Consider the following 17,584-nt stretch of genomic DNA (forward strand, 5'->3'; position numbering starts at 1 on the left):
TCTGAATTATTAATTTCATCCACGAACTATAGACAACCTTAAAAACTCCTCTTTACCTGACTAAACGAACGAACTTAAATACACGCTCGATCTTGCAATATGAGTGAAATACACCCCTCAATTCTTGCCAAGTTTAGGGGCGTTTTCAATACTTCTCTCGGCTTTTTATTCAGAGTCCCATGTTCCTGAGACCACTTGATATGCTATTTGGCATATAGGGGGTATATCTAAGTTTAGTTAGTCAAGTAGAGTAGTGTTTTTAAGGCTGTCAACAGTTCGGGGACAAAACTAATAATTTGTACCAAGTTCAGGAGTATTTTCACTACTTATTGTGTCTTCTCAATCCTCTAACACACCTCATCTACATCCTCACTGCCCGTAACCCCCATTCCCACCACGCTACAACCTTTAACCTCTCATAATATTTTTCTAAATTATATACAAAAAATTTTAGAATAATATTTTTAACTTACATACTGAACACAAGAAAATAAGTAAGATATCCATTTACTTTTCTAAAAAACACTTTTCATAAAAAGAAATTTCCTCGTACCGAACATAGTTGGATTCATTTGTTTTGTTTGTCGTCTCATTCATACAGAAGAACCTTTTTCTAAAGCATTGACTAATATTAATATAAGATGAAAATTTCAAATTTCTCTTTTAACTAAAGTGCGGTCAGCGATTGCTTCATTGTTTAAAGTTTTTCCTTTACTTTCATTAGAGTAATTTTTTCTTTAAAAATGTGATTATTTGACCATGAGATTGGCAAACACACTTGGAGAGAGCTTCTTCCTTTATGTTCAATTTTGTTCTTCCAAAAATGCTGAGTTGGGGATTATATATCACATTGACTAGTGGCGTACGCATAATTTTTTTAATAAAGTGATGTAAATCAAGTGACATATGAAAATTTATCTCTAGCCCTCATGTTCTGCCTGATGTACTGAATTCAATTTGCCTAGGGTATAGCAGAAAGCCTGAAACATAGATTAAATGATTACTATCTGAAAAGAATATATTGTTAGTAGTACTTAATTAGTTAGTTAAGATCATTGTATCGATATCATCAATGTCATAACAATGCGTTGTAACAAAAGGACATATGAAACTCTCAAGCTAAAATATTAAGGAACATATGAAACTTAACATCATACATATAACATATGAAACTCTCAAGCTTAAAAAAAAAATAAGGAACATATGATTTAAGCTTATAGATGTCTCTATTAAAAGAGAATGGTGTGTGTATATATATATAATATCCTCTTTTAAGAGGGACATCAATAAGCTCCATGCCCAAAAAAACTCAACTCTTTTTGTTATAATATATGTCTTCCTACCGTTTTATCTCGTTTCAAAAAATATATATATTACTCATACTCCCTAGTTTCAATTGCTTATTTGATTTTGATTTGACACGGAATTAATTAACCAAGTAAAAAAGATTTTAAATCTTGTGGTCTAAAACTAAGGATCTGTCACGACTCGAATTCGGGTGTGATGGCACTCATCTCAACTCACCGAGACAAGTCAACCTAATACCCAACAGAAAGTAGATGCGGAAGAAAAAGAAATAAATCAAAATTTAACTTAATCGAAAGCACATAAAACAAACTCAAATTCCCCCAAAATTGGTTGTCATGTGTACAAGCCACTAATACATTTTATCGAAGTACGAAAGAAAATACAGTCACAATGTCTTTGTCTCTAGAATAGGACTAAAACATGTTAGAGTAAGAGGTGTCCGCTAGATGGATGTAACAGCTACCTCAACACTCGAGATGATAGCCTCGAATGTGGTATAAAACACGAGGAGATCAAGCAAGTCCGGGATCACAACCTACACAAATGTAGAAGCAAGAGGTGAGTACCAAATAACACGGTACTCAGCAAGTGGATAACTAAAACTAAGCAAAGCTCGATAGATACAAGTACTCCTGTCATCCCAACCGAACCTCCTCAAATACAACCTACATAAAACCAGCCCAGCTCTACACTCTACACAACAATGACAATACAGTCCACGAATATTAATCGCTAGTCTTATAAAGTGAATCATATCAAGTCAAATTCAACATATACAGAGCAATAAGTGGTAAACACGAATTCACAAATATTAATAAAATGCGATGCACTGCAATGAAATGATGCATGCCTATTCTATCGGTACACATCCGCTGAATTACAGTCCGAAACTCATGGGGGACATTTCTGTCCATGTTACCTGCACGGAGTATGTGGCTCGTCCCCTCAATATACATATCCTGCCACAGAGGGTGTGGTCCGACCCCTTTGTTTTATATCATTTTCAGTCTCAGCACCGTATGTCAGAACCAATGCAATCAATTCATGTTCATATGATTCACGATAATAACATGACAACATCAATAATTTTTCCTATCTTACATCAATATAGTCATTTCACATGTCCAAAATAAACCCATAATCACAACATATTAATTCCACCAATACATGTCATTAGATCATTATTTTTTAGGCCAATCATACAGTCAATAACCCAGTCCAATTCTCATTACTCCCAGTACACATAACACGTAAATACAAGCATCTACAAGCTTAAACTAAGGTTTAGAAATTCAACTGCCTCAAATAATCAAGCAATTACTTCGAGACCTGAGTCTTCCCCTTTCGCTGGGTTTCCAAATCAATGTAATCTAATCTAATGAATAATCACCATAAGATTTTGAAATTAGCAACATTCATCATATCACTATATGTCTAGCCTTGACCTAAAAACTTACCCAAATCTATAATCAAATTCTAAATATCAAGTCTAGGGTTAGGTCTCAATTCCTTCAAATAACATAAATCAAATGATGTTCATATGATACAACACACCTAATATTTAATTATCTATCTCAATATATAAAAACTTAATTTATTTTTTGATAACGGAATATAATGAACTACAATTAAAGCCACTGGTCAAAACCAGTGGCAACAACCAATTGTCTCGACGGCGGCACTATTCACTATTCAATATTATAATAATAGAATACTAATATGAACCTAACTATAATCTTACCTGATTGTTCTCTCTTTCTTTGCAGTGTTTCTCTTCTGTCGTTCGAGCCGCGTAGGTAAGATTCTCGCTTAATCTCTTTAACTTTTCTCTTCTAATTAATTATGTACTAAAGGTGAAAAACCCTACTACTTATTTTAATAAATATGGGACAAGTGGTATAATATATTAACTACATTATCATTTTAGCCCACCAATTAAATTAGTTATCTAAAGTTACCCCTCAACTAGATAATCGTAGTTATCGAATAGTCCAAATAAACCAATAAAAATTTATGGGAAGTGTCTTTTATAAAAGGAGAAGAATTGGTTCTCAAAATGACCTAATGGGTCATTACATTATCTACCACTAAAAATCATATTCGTCCTCGAACATAAAGTAAATAAAAGTACCTGAAGCTTCGAAAAGCTGGGGGTATCTAGCACGCATATCAGCCTCTGTTTCCTAAGTCGCCTCTCCAACTGAACGGTGCTTCCATTGTACCTTCATTGAAGTTATCTCCTTGTTTCTAAGCTTAAGAACCTGCCTATCTAGAATGGCTATAGGCTCCTCTTCAAATGTTAGGTTTGGACCCAACTCCACTGAATCGAGTGATAACACATGGGACTCATCCGGAACATACTTCCGGAGCATGGAAACATGAAACACGTTATGCACAGTCGATAAAGTTAGGTGGTAGGGCTAATTTATAAGACACCTCTCCAACTCGCGCCAAAATCTCAAATAGTCCAATGAATCGAGGGATGAGCTTGCCTTTCCTTTCGAACCGCATCACGCCCTTCATGGGCGACACTCGAAGCCAAAAATGATCACCCACCATGAACTTCAATAGTCGAACTCTCCGGTCTGCATAACTCTTCTGCCTATTCTGGGCTGTCAAGAGTCTACCCTGAATCCTATGAATCTTCTCCATAACATCTCTAAGCAAGTCTGTGTCCAAGGAGTCTATCTCAGCTAAGTCAAACCAGCCAATAGAAGATCGACACTGCCTACCATACAAAGCCTCAAATGGAGCCATTTGAATACTGGAGTAATAACTGTTGTTGTATGAAAACTCCATTAGGGGAAAGTGTTGATCCCATCTAGCACCAAAATCAATAACACAAGCTCGGAGCATGTCCTTCAACACCTGAATCATCTGCTCGAACTGACCATTAGTCTATGGATGAAAAGCTGTACTCATATCAAGTCTAGTGCCCAAACCATGTTATAATGCCTGCCAAAAGTGTGAAGTAAATATCAAACTCTGATCCAAAATAATAGATACTGGGACACCATAAAGCTGAACGATTTGACTAATATATAATTGAGCTAGCTTATCCGGTTTGTACCTCACCTTAACTAAAATAAAATGGGTAAACTTTATCAGTCTATCAACAATCACCCATATAGAATTATAACCACCCACTGTGGGAGGTAAACCCATAACAAAGTCCATGGTGATCATTTCTCACTTTCAAGTAGGAATAGGCATCCTCTGACTCACACCTCCAGGCTGCTGGTGTTCACACTTTACCTGTTGGCAAGTCAAACACTTAGACACGAACTCTGCGATGTCCTTCTTCATCCCACACCACCAATAGTGTTGGCTCAGATCATGATACATTTTGTCTGCTCCTGAATGGATAGAATACCTTGAGCAATGAGCCTCTTTCAAAATAAGTCTAGTCAGGTCACCCACCTTAGGCACACAAATTCTACCGCCAATCCTCAATACACCTTTTGAATCAAGTACTGCCTCCTTAGTTTCACCTCTTAATACCTTATCTCGAATGACACATAACTTCTCATCCTCAAACTGCCTCACCCGAATTTACTCAACCAAGGAAGAACGTGCCTCCACAAAGGCAAGAACACCACCATTCTCTGAAATCTGCAACCGAACAAGGCTATTAGCCAACCTCTGAACATCTCTAGCCAATGGTCGCTTCTTAACTCGGATCATGGCAAGACTCCCCATACTAGAGGACTTCCTACTCAAGGCATCCGCCACCACATTGGCTTTTCCTAGGTGATACAAGATAGTCATGCCTTAGTCCTTCAACAACTCAAGCCATTTACATTGCCTCAAGTTCAAATCCATTTGACTAAATATATACTGAAGACTCTTATGATCGGTGAAGACCTCGCAATATACAACGTATAGGTAATAGCACCACAACTTAAGCACGAAGACCAACCCGCTAACTCCAAATCATGAGTATGATAGTTTTTCTCATGGGCCTTCAACTGTCTCGAAGCATAGGCAATCACTTTCCCCTTTTGCATCAACACACCGCCTAAACCAACACCGGAAGTATCACAGTATACAGTAAAGCCCACACCTTTCTCAGGTAGCGTCAAAACAGGAGCCGAAGTCAATAAAGTCTTGAGCTTTTGGAAGCTCATCTCACACTCGCTGGACCAATGAAAATCCATGGCCTTCTGAGTCAATCTAGTTAATGGAGCTGCAATAGTGGAGAAGCCCTGTACGAACCGTCTGTAATAACCGGCTAACCCCACAAAACTACGAATCTCAGTAGGAGAAGTAGGCCTTGTCCAATCTCTAACTGCCTCAATCTTAGCCGGATCCACTCTAATCCCTTCTTTGGACACCACGTGTCCTAAGAATGTCACAGAATCAAGCCAAAATTCACACTTGGAGAACTTTGCATACAACTTTTCTTCTGTCAACTTCTGAAGTACCAACCTCAAATGGCGGATATGATCTGCCTCAGTCTTGCAATACACCAAGATGTCATCAATGAATACTATCACAAAAGAATCCAAGTACGGGCAAAACACTCTATTCATCAACTCCATGAATGTTGTGGGGGCGTTGGTCAACCCAAATGACATCACCAAGAACTCGTAGTGACCATAACGAGTCTAAAAAGCTGTCTTAAGGATATTTGACGCCCTAATCTTTAACTGATGATAACCGGACCTCAAGTCTATTTTAGAAAATAATGCCTCTCCCTGTAGCTGATCAAATAAATCATCAATACGGGGAATAGGATACTTATTTTTAACATTTACCTTGTTCAACTGCCTATAATCGATACACATCCTCATAGTCCCATCTTTCTTCTTTACAAACAAAACCAGTGCACCCCAAGGCGACACACTAGGGCGAATAAACCCCTTACTCAACAAGTCTTGTAACTGATCCTTCAAATCAACTGGAGCCATGTGATATGGAGGAATAGAAATGGGTTTAGTGCTAGGCTCTAAGTCAATAGCAAAATCTATGTCCTTATCCGAAGGAACACCAGGAAAATCAGTAGGAAATACATCAGAAAACTCCTGAACCACTAGAATAGTCTCTACAGGAGGTGACTCAATACTGGTATCCTGAATAAAGGCCAAATAAGACATACATCCTCTATCAATCAACCTTTGAGTAGGAATATATGATATGAGATAACCTTACTGGGGTAGGAGCCATTAGTACCCTTCCACTCAATCCTCGGGGCACCAGTAATAGCTAAGGTAATAGTTTTAGCATAACAATCGAGAATAGCATGATGGGAAGAAAGATAATCCATACCTAATATAACATCAAAATCTACCATCCCCAGAATAATCATATCTACCCAAGTATCATACCCGGCCAAGGAAATAATACATGATCGATATACTCGATCCACCACTAAGAGCTTACCCACGGGTGTAGAAACATGAACAAACACGGATATACGGTCACATGTCAAATCAAAGTAGATGCAAAATAGGTAGACACATAGGAAAATGTAGACCCTAGATCAAATAATATAGATACAGGTCGATGACAGGCTGGGACGATACCTGTGATAACTGTGATGGAAGCCTCAACTTCGGGTCTCCTTGAAAAAGCATAACACTAAGATCCCCTACCATCTCTGACCTGCCTAATACCTCTACCTCCTCCTTGAGGGACTATAGCACCACCAGCACCCCTGCCAAAAGTGCGACCACCTCTACTAGTCTAGGCTCTACCTCGACCTCTGACTGATAAAGCTGGTCTTTTAACTGAAACTAAAGAACTAGGTTGGGTTCCTCCTAGACCCTGAAATGTACACTGCCACGAATGATGATCTGGATCACCATTAGTATAACATGCTCTCCCGTGCGAAAACCTCTGCGATGAACCTGAAGAACTTGTATAACCACCCCAACTCACCGGCCTTTGCTGTGACCCCTGGTAACTTTGACCTGTACTATAGGACCCATAAATTATTTGACCATCCTCAGAAATCGGCATAGATACATGAACTGGTCCTCTAAAATAGAAGGAACCACCTCCTCTATAGGACCTACCTCCAGATGAGGTACCCAAAAACTGACCAGAAGCACGGGCCCTTTTGGGGTCCCCAAACTCCTCTCTCTCTATCAACTCTGTCTCCTTAGAGTCACCTACGATAGACTGGAAGGAAGCTCCCTCACGGGCGGGTCGAAAAACTGCTGTACGAATGGAATAGTTTAGTCCTCGCATAAATTTGCGAATCTGCTCTGTCTCATTAGAAAGGACAGCCATGGCATGTCTGGACAACTGGTAGAAACGAGTCTCATACTCAACAACTGTAAGACCCTCCTGCCTCAAATTCTCAAACTATAATCAGCTCTCTTCCTTTACACTCTAGGGGACAAAACAGTCATAAAAGGCACTAGCAAATTCATCCCAAGTCATCTGGGATGACCTAACTGGCCTGGAACTCAGATACACTCTCCACCACTCTCTGGTTGGTCCATGTAATTAGAGTATAGTATAACGAACTCCGTGAGTCTCAGCTAACCCTACTGCCTCCAACAACTCTCGGCACATGGTCAGGAACTTGTGTGCATCTTCAGTTTTCCCACCCTAAAACTATAGTGGGTCTATTTTTCATAACCTCTCATATCGGCGTTGCTCATCATCAGTCAACATGACTATAGGTGCACTCTGGGCTCCCCCTACCTATACTCCATCCTTATCATCTCTAGGGTTCGTAGGTGGCTGGCCCATTGGACCCTGAATAACTGGAATCTGATGTTGCCTTGGGGTCTGAGCTCCTACTCTAGTCTGAGAACCCTCAGGTGTACCATTTTGTTACACCCCACACTCTCGAGCTCGAAATGTCTCTTAAGTTCCTTAGACATTATCATGTGAGCCGGATAAGCTATGGCACTATCAAATGACTCTAAGAAAAGGAGAATGTGATACCTCCATAGTAGAGAAGGTTGGAAATAGAGTCAAAAGAATCCGAAAGGAATTAGAGGTCAAGTAATGAGTCGTAGGAATCGATGTACCTACATAAGCTATTAACTTAGAAGTCTTACATACTTGAGCTACTTGAGGACATACCAAGCTTACATAGCATGGATTATATAGGCTCTTAAAATAAGAAGATTACGAACCCATGAGGAAGAGAAAAAGACGATACGTGGCAGCCAATGGAGGAGCGACACGTGGCAGCACCTCAAGCAAGTAGGTGATTCACATACTTAGGGTCAAGTAGGTGACCCACCTGCTTAGGGGAGGTGGGCCCCACTGCCATATGGCAGCCCCTCCTTCAATGCATGGATACGGTGGCCCAATAGGGGCTAGACACGTGTCCCTCTTAGGGCTGACATGTGTCACCTCCTAGGACCACATATATACATGTATATGTGACTTATTCTACAGTTCACACCCTTAAACTTCAGCAAAAAAAAGTCAAATTTCAGCCAAGAACAAGAGAGAAATCGTGAGAGAAAGAAAGAGAGAAAACGCTAGGGAACAGACTCATTTTTGAAGTGTACTGCTGTTAGTAATACGAGTATAACTCCTTGTGTAAGGCTCCATTTCAAGTGATTCAAGATGTTTTAGAAATCTATTTCATAGGGATATAACTTTCATGTAGCCTATAAGATCCAGTTTGGCTTTTATCTGCTCCAAAACGGGTGATGAAGTATGGGGTAGGTGCTGCCCAGATTTTATTTTGGGAAATCCTACATGGACTGCTGTTGGTATTTTGGGCATATCGTTTTGTACAAAATTGTTGTAGGGGCAATTCTAAATTGTATGAGACCCTGAGACACATGTCTATAACTTTCATTGAGGTGAAAAATCCTGTTTCCCTCAATTACCCCTTCGAAACTAAGTGACAATACAAGACAGTAGGCTGTCCAGAATTCACGTTTTGATAGTGTTGGCGAGTTTTGGCCAATTTCGGGTAAGGTAAGGTCTTTAATTTCAATTTGGAGGTTATGGTATTGGTATTATATGTATTATATGTTGTGTAAGTGGCTTTAAATATGAAAATATCATAGAAATGCTTGACATTGGAAACAATCAAAAATAGAAGTCGTTATAGTTAAATTGTAGTCGAAATGGGATGTTGTATGTGGGGTGCTGCTGAAGGTGTGTGGTGGTGTGTTGCAGGGCATAAATGTGTTCTAAAAGAAGTGTGGGAGATGCTGGTTGCAGCCACATGATTCCACGCTTCGTACGGTTAAAGGTTTTATAAAATGGAAACTAGAAACTTTATTTTGGATATCATAATTTCGAGCGAGCCATTCAGAGGTTGTAATGTATCATGTTGCCATGTTTTATATATATGAGCTGCTGGTTATATTGTTGGTTGTCTTTAGATATTAGGGGCGTGATTGAGAATTCGGATAGGGCACATTATAGGGGAGGTGCTGTCTGATTTCCGTTAACGCCTTAACTAGTTAAGGAACTAGTCGAGAAGGCGGGCGAGGAAATGGGTTGTATGAATACTTGTAAGTAATGTAAGCCGCTGAAAGGTCTAAGGGTGTTGATATTTGTATTGCTTTCATGTCACTTAGGTTCACAGGACGACAAGGCGACCGGGATAAAAGATTAACCCATAACAAGTATGTAGAGCTATCCTTCTTTTCTTTTGGCATGTCTTAGATGTAAGTTATGATTGATATGTATATGATATTTGGGATTTAATCCATTCATAAAGACCTGAATATAAGTCGAAACTCTCATTTATTTTTGATGTTAGAACTTCTGCCAGCTGGATTATTGTCTTTAAGTCTTCTATGTGATGAAAAGTAGTACATGTAAAGCCTATCTCTTCTTTCCTTTAGAATGGCTGAATTTTGAGTGAAATGATATATGATATGGGTTTAGAAGTAATTCCAATTATGAGCTCTGAGTGTAGCTTGTGACTCATACGCACTTCTGAATATTAAGAGTCTGAAAGTAGTCAAACTACTACTCTTGAGCCATCTATATGTTGAATGGTAAGTGGAGATACAAGCTCCTCTTCTTAGAGGCTCTGAAATGATAAATGTCTCTTATTGCATAGGTTGAGTATCTGACTACATAAGTTGTGTTTCTGATTACATAAACTATACTTCTGATTGCATAAATTGTGTGGCATTATTTTGATGTATGTTTGTGATCCCTGAAGCCCCAACTGATGTAAGCCCTAATGACATCTGAAGGGGTACTTCGGATAATTACCTTTATAGTCTTTAGGTGATTGTTCACTTGACTGTTTCATCGAGTCTCAGATAATAACTTAGTTGCATATGGTTTCTCACTACTCTACCCGTGCATACTGTAACCCATCCTTCACTGTGTCCCATGATGGGCCGAGAATAGTTATCGTGCACAGTTTCACTACTCCTTTCACCGCATCCCGGGTCGGATGTGTACAGTTCCACGCACGAGGAGATAATTTCATATGTGAGGTGTGATATATGTTATATATTATGATGATATAATTATTCACTGAGTCCCGGGTCAGCTGTAATATGATAGTATATGTGGCGAAATAAGGAAGGAACACCGAGTCCCTCCTTAGAGGGCCGGATATAGTATGTATATTATGATGATACGCTATAGACGTACACCACTCCATTCACCGAGTCCCTCACTAAAGGGCCGGATACTTTATGTAGGCATGCATATGAAAATAGAGTGATATATTTGTGACCCGGAGCTCCATAGTGAACCGAATGGAATACGATGACATACACGATAAGATTATACTATATACGATGATATGATGCCATATATGATGATATGATAAATCAAAATACATGATTATATGATGACATGTGAATATGATGAAATGATTATGACACCGAATTCACTAGAGGGCTGGGCACAACATAAGATGATGTATGTAATTACGTATCCTAAGGTACAGGTACAGTAAGTCATTAAATTATTATACTTGTCCCATGCATCCCTATTTCAATTATGGTCTCAATTACGATGTGTTATGCTTTACATACTCAGTACATATATCGTACTGACCCCCCTTTTCTTGAGGGGACTGCGTTTCATGCCCACAGGTACAGATATTTATTTTGGAGATCCATCAGCTTAGGAGTTCCTCTCAGTTATGATGGAAGTGCTCCACTGTTCTGGAGCCTAATTTTTTCATACTGGTCATTTGATATACATATTTATTTATTCAGAGATACGGCGGGGGGCCTGTCCCACCATATGATGCAATTATTACTCTTAGAGGTCTGTAGACATGTATATGTGGGTTGTTTATGAGTTTGTTTCAACTGTGCCTATACAGCATATTGTAAGTGTTTTTATGTTATGGCAGCCTCATCGGCTCGCATGCCCCTTCATGATATGATACGAATGAAAGAGGCTACATGGATACGAAAAAGTTTTAAACCATTGAGGTTTTTGTGTATAGTATCACATCACACACGGTTCAACTTAAGTGTAGCTGATAGGTATGTACACGGGGGTCCAGGTCGGACCCTAGTCGCGGCCTATGGGGTTGGGTCATGACACATTTTCCCTCACACTCTGATTAAATCCTTTGAGCACATCCAATACTCGCATCAAAGTGGCCTGAAGCAATGTTGCAGTAGCAAGCGCTGGAGGGACCTGTTCCTCTCTAGCATCAATCTTTGGATAAAAAGAAGTCTCTCTAGCACGACCTCTAGCTAGTGCCTCTCATCGGGCACGACCTCTACCTGTCGCCATACTCCGACCACAACCTCTAGCTCGGCCTCTATCTCTACCCCTAGTTGGGGTTCCAACATCAACCTCGGGGAGTGCCTCCCTTTTTCTACCTCTAGCCATAATTCTAGTCCTAGCCATCTATCAGAATGAACACGCGAAAATTCAGTACCAACACAAGTAACCACGCATGACACAAAGTGAAAGAACAAAGGAAAAAATTCCTAAAAGTCCTTATAGCCTCTCAGAGATAAGTACAGACGTCTCCGTACCGATCCTCAAGACTCTACTTAGACTCATCTTGTATACATGTGACACCTATGAACTTGGAGCTTTGATACCATTTTGTCACGATCCGAATCCGGGTGTGATAACACTCATCTCAACCCATCGAGACAAGTCAGCCTAATACCCAATGGAAAGTATATGCGGAAGAAAAAGAAATAAATCAAAATTTAACTTAATCGAAAACACATAAAACAAACTCAAATTCCCCCAAAATTGGTTGTCATGTGTACAATCCACTAATACATTATCGAAGTACGAAAGAAAATACAGTCACAATTTCTTTGTCTCTAGAATAGGACTAAAATATGTTAGAGTAAGAGGTGTCCACTAGATGGATGTAACAGTTACCTCAACACTCGAGATGATAGCCTCGAATATGGTATAAAACATGAGGAGATCAAGCAGGTCTGGGCTCACAACCTACACAAGTGTAGAAGCAAGGGGTGAGTACCAAACAACACGGTACTCAGCAAGTGGATAACTAAAAATAAGCAAAGCTCGATAGATACAAGTACTCCTGTCATCCTAACTAAACCTTCTCAACTACAACCTGCATAAAACCAGCCCAGCTCTACACTCTACACAATAATAACAATACAGTCTACGAATATTCATCGGTAGTCTTATAAAGTGAATCATATCAAGTCAAACTCAACATATACAGAGAAATAAGTGGTAAACACAAATTCACAAATATCAACAAAATGCAATGCAATACAATAAAATGATACATATATGTCCTATCGGTACACATCCGCTGAATTACAGTCCGAAACTCATGGGGGACATTTCTGTCCATGTTACCTGCACGGAGTATGTGGCTCGTCCCCTCAATATACATATCTTGCCACAGAGGGTGTGGTCCGACCCCTTTGTTTTATATCATTTTCAGTCTCAGCACCGTATGTCAGAACCAATGCAATCAATTCATGTTCATATGATTCACGATAATAACATGACAACATCAATAATTTTTCCTATCTTACATCAATATAGTCATTTCACATGTCCAAAATAAACCCATAATCACAACATATTAATTCCACCAATACATGTCATTAGATCATTATTTTTTAGGCCAATCATACAGTCAATAACCCAATCCAATTCTCATTACTCCCAGTACACATAACACGTAAATACAAGCATCTACAAGCTTAAACTAAGGTTTAGAAATTCAATTGCCTCAAATAATCAAGCAATTACTTCGAGACCTGAGTCTTCCCCTTTCGCTGGGTTTCCAAATCAATGTAATCTAATCTAATGAATAATCACCATAAGATTTTGAAATTAGCAACATTCATCATATCACTATATGTCTAGCCTTGACCCAAAAACTTACCCAAATCTATAATCAAATTCTAAATATCAAGTCTAGGGTTAGGTCTCAATTCCTCCAAATAACATAAATCTAATGATATCATATGATACAACACACCTAATATTTAATTATCTATCTCAATATATAAAAACTTAATTTATTTTTTGATAACGAAATAAAACTAAATAAAATTAAAGCCACTGGTCGAAACTAGTGGCAATAACCAATTGTCTCGACGGAGGCACTATTCACTATTCAATATTATAATAATAGAATACTAATATGAACCTAACTATAATCTTACCTGATTGTTCTCTCTTTCTTTGCAGTGTTTCTCTTCTGTCGTTCGAGCCGCGTAGGTAAGATTCTCGCTTAATCTCTTTAACTTTTCTCTTCTAATTAATTATGTACTAAAGGTGAAAAACCCTACTACTTATTTTAATAAATATGGGACAAGTGGTAAATATATTAACTACATTATCATTTTAGCCCACCAATTAAATTAGTTATCTAAAGTTACCCCTCAACTAGATAATCGTAGTTATCGAATAGTCCAAATAAATCAATAAAAATTTACGGAAAGTGTCTTTTATAAAAGGAGGAGAATTCATTCTCGAAATGACATAACGAGCCATTACAGAATATGTAGAATATAACCAAAATATCCTTTAGTCACCGACAATGTTTGCGGTAAAGTGGTAACTAATCATTTATCCTTAACTTAAGCGCTCTATGTAGGACTTCCTGGCGCAAATCAAATTTAGTCATGCCCCAATCACCAGACACCTAGCGGGACACCAATAAAAAATGTCCTTGAATATAATCTTGTGGTCTAAAACATATGATCATGTGGAAAGTTAAAATTAAAGAGTTGCAAAAAAAAGAGACATTCTTTTTAAAACGAACTAAAAAGAAAAGTAAGACAAATAAGAGAGCATACTGTAATCATTTAAAATTTATTAAATATAAATTTATAGAATGATTCAATTTATATTAAATTCAAGATATATTAGTCCAAATAAATATTTTGGATTAATAAAATTGGATCAATTATTTAAGTTCAATAAATGTGGATTTAATTAAAAATCTAAATCCATTGATTTGGGCTATAAAGATGACCCCACTTTGTTAAGCCCAATATCATCTCATCCTAGAGGCCTATTTTCATGTCACGTGTCAAAGTTATGCGGCAATCCAAGTCAAATTAAATAAGCTACTAGAATTATGTCATGTGCCAAAGTTAGGTGGCGATCTAAGTCAAATTAAATAAGCCACTAGAATTATGTCATGTGCCAAAATTAGTTGGCAATCCAAGTCAAATTAAATAAGCCACTAGAATTATGCCATGTGCCAAAGTTAGGTGGCAATCCAAGTCAAATTAAATAAGCCACTAAAATCATGTCACATGTCAAAGTTATGTGGCAATCTAAGTCAAATTAAATGAGCCACTAGAATAATGTCACGTGTGTATGTGACATGTTCTAACCAATCAAATTAAAGCTCTTCACCAAAGAAATCTGATTGGTCAGTTCAAACCAACCAATCAAATCACCCTCATACCACTCCCTACAACTATAAATAGGGGTCCTCATTATTCTCAGAAGGTTTTTTTTTTCAAGAACAAAAAGCAAGAAGAGAGCTCGTGGATCAAAGGACACAAATTTTCTACAAGGCTACAAAGTTCAAATAATCAAATTCAAGCTCAAGTTCAAGATCAAGAACGAAGAAAAATATCAAGAAGTTCAAGATCAAGTTACTTGTTCATATTTATTACTCGTCATAACCATACAAGTGTTAATGACGAATAATTCAAATCCAAATTTGAAGAAGAAGATTCAAGATCAAGCTATTCAATCCCTTGACTCTAAATCAAATTCAAGTTCAACATACTTTATATTATTTGAAGAATCAGAGGATTACCATAGAGATTGTAACACACACTACATTTTGAAATCAAATATTACACTTTGTTGCTCCAATTTTTCGATCTTGATTATTTATTTTTCTTGGCTCAAAAATTTGTTGTTTACACATACTATTATTTGTATTTAATAATTTTTTAATTACAAACATGTCATGTTTAAAATCATAATAGTACATTACACACCTCGCTCTATAGTTTAAGAACACAAATATTTAACAAAAAATCATACTTTTTTTTAATACTTTTTATTACTTTTGAAAACTCTTTGTACAATTAATTAAATTTAGACACATAAAATAGAAAGGAAGGATTTGTGAAGTCTATACTATCTAACTAGTGAATAGAGAATCAGTCAGCACATTTCTTTAAAAACACATATTATGTAGTTCACAATTCATTGTGATCGATCGTATCAATAAATAGATCATATATACACATACAATTCATACTAGAGTCCTTGTCATCATGATATATTAACTCGTAGCTATGAAATCCATTTCATACAGATCATATATAGTAGCGAATCATGTTGTCAAAAGTTACATAAGTAGAAATTAATTTAATTTAATTTAATTTTTTTTTAAAAAGTAGTAGATCAACTCATTTATATTGTAATTTGATTATCAATCAGACATTTTCGACAAGAGAGAGCTAGTTTCTTGGATGGTAAGCATCGCTCACTTTGAATCCTATACTTATATATATACACGTTACAAGGAATTAACCTCGACATAGATCAAAAGTATATAACATGAGTAGTGTAGCATATAATATATTCCTTTTGGCCACATGGGATAAAGTAAAGTAATTTCATCTCATTAATTAAATTATCCATTTCATCTATCTCTACTTTGGATTGGAGATTAATTAGTAAGTAGACACCTTCCTGTTCATACAATAAGACGATGGGCATCATTAAGTAGATGAAGCCAGAATGAAGTGGTGTCAACAAATGAATCAATTGTACTCAAAGTATCTGAGGATGAGTGATGATGATGATGAGTAGTTCCAGCGGGATTGCTGTCCAAGATAACCGTCTTTTCCATGTCAAAATTTTCGTTTTGATCGAATGTAATAATGCTACTGCTCGATAATATTGAAGAACCAGCCTCTGGTGATATCATCAAACTACTCTTGTTGCTCCATGTTTCAGAAATATCTACAAATAATATGGGTTTTTCTTGAGCTTTGTCCGCCTTTTTCTTCGTTCGTCTTGGTATTGGTCTTGCCCTAGACTTCACCGGGGCATCAATATTTTTCTGTCCAAGATGCTTCTTTAAATGTGTGTGGAAGAAGTTTTTAACTTCGTTGTCTGTTCTTCCTGGCAATCTTTCAGCAATAGCTGACCATCTGCATTACAATATTCTCTTAGACCTAATTTATTAGATAAACTTAATTGATGTGTTTTTTAATAGCTAGCTAATAAATTAAAGCTATGGACTTCTCACCTATTTCCAAGTTGCTGGTACATTTTGATGACTATTTCTCTTTCTTCCAGGGTAAAAGGTCCTTTCTTAACATCAGGGCGGAGATAATTCATCCATCGAAGTCTACAACTCTTTCCAGTTCTTGAAAGACCTGAACCATATATGATCGATCATTAATTAAGCACAACAAATTAACTTAACATAAGAAGAAGAAAAGAAGTTGATATATAGAGACCTGCAAATTTGGGCATGAGGTTCCAATTCCAAATGCCATATCTCATAACATAATCTTTCATTTTTTGGTCTTCTTCAGGAGACCATGCCCCCTTCTTAATTATAATCTCCTCCATCCTGGATTTCAATTCACCACTTCACTGGTTTCAACATTCTATAATTGAGGCTTATATACATAATGTAATACAAATTTTCCACTTAGTGTAACCAAAACCTTATTTCCAAGAAAGGGGGTACTACTTTCGTTGGTTTGTCTTATACTAAATTTTTTGTAATAAGATAATAATTCTTTGACGGAGGAGTTGACCGCTTGACCTTGGCGTTTTAGGACTTAGGAGAGGGAGTAGAAGTAGAAAGATGAGGATAAATTAGCAACTACTTATCTGAATCCCGTATTTTTCACGTTGAAAAATATTTTTGATCAATCAATAAAATAGTTTAACAAATAATATA

The 17,584-nt window shown here is 37.4% G+C and overlaps 1 protein-coding gene across 1 annotated transcript; it reads right to left on the reverse strand.

Moving 5' to 3' along the window:
- Window positions 1-16,147: 16,147 nt before the first annotated feature.
- On the reverse strand, window positions 16,148-17,256 carry LOC129895777 (transcription factor MYB30-like). The gene is made up of 3 exons (XM_055971540.1): window positions 17,133-17,256; window positions 16,919-17,048; window positions 16,148-16,820 (listed from the first exon to the last, which is right to left on the reverse strand). The coding sequence occupies exons 1-3, from the start codon at window positions 17,245-17,247 to the stop codon at window positions 16,361-16,363; spliced, it is 705 nt and encodes a 234-aa protein (XP_055827515.1). The 5' UTR covers window positions 17,248-17,256; the 3' UTR covers window positions 16,148-16,360.
- Window positions 17,257-17,584: the final 328 nt, after the last annotated feature.

The sequence above is a fragment of the Solanum dulcamara genome, chromosome 7 (genome assembly GCF_947179165.1).
Source record: "Solanum dulcamara chromosome 7, daSolDulc1.2, whole genome shotgun sequence".
NCBI lineage: Eukaryota > Viridiplantae > Streptophyta > Magnoliopsida > Solanales > Solanaceae > Solanum > Solanum dulcamara.

Coding starts and splice junctions, on each gene's coding strand:
- LOC129895777 (XM_055971540.1), bottom strand. CDS start 17,247: ATGGAGGAGATTATAATTAAGAAGGGGGCATGGTCTCCTGAAGAAGAC. Junction 17,049..17,132: donor CCTCATGCCCAAATTTGCAG/GTCTCTATATAT, acceptor TATATGGTTCAG/GTCTTTCAAGAACTGGAAAG. Junction 16,821..16,918: donor TACCAGCAACTTGGAAATAG/GTGAGAAGTCCA, acceptor ATTGTAATGCAG/ATGGTCAGCTATTGCTGAAA.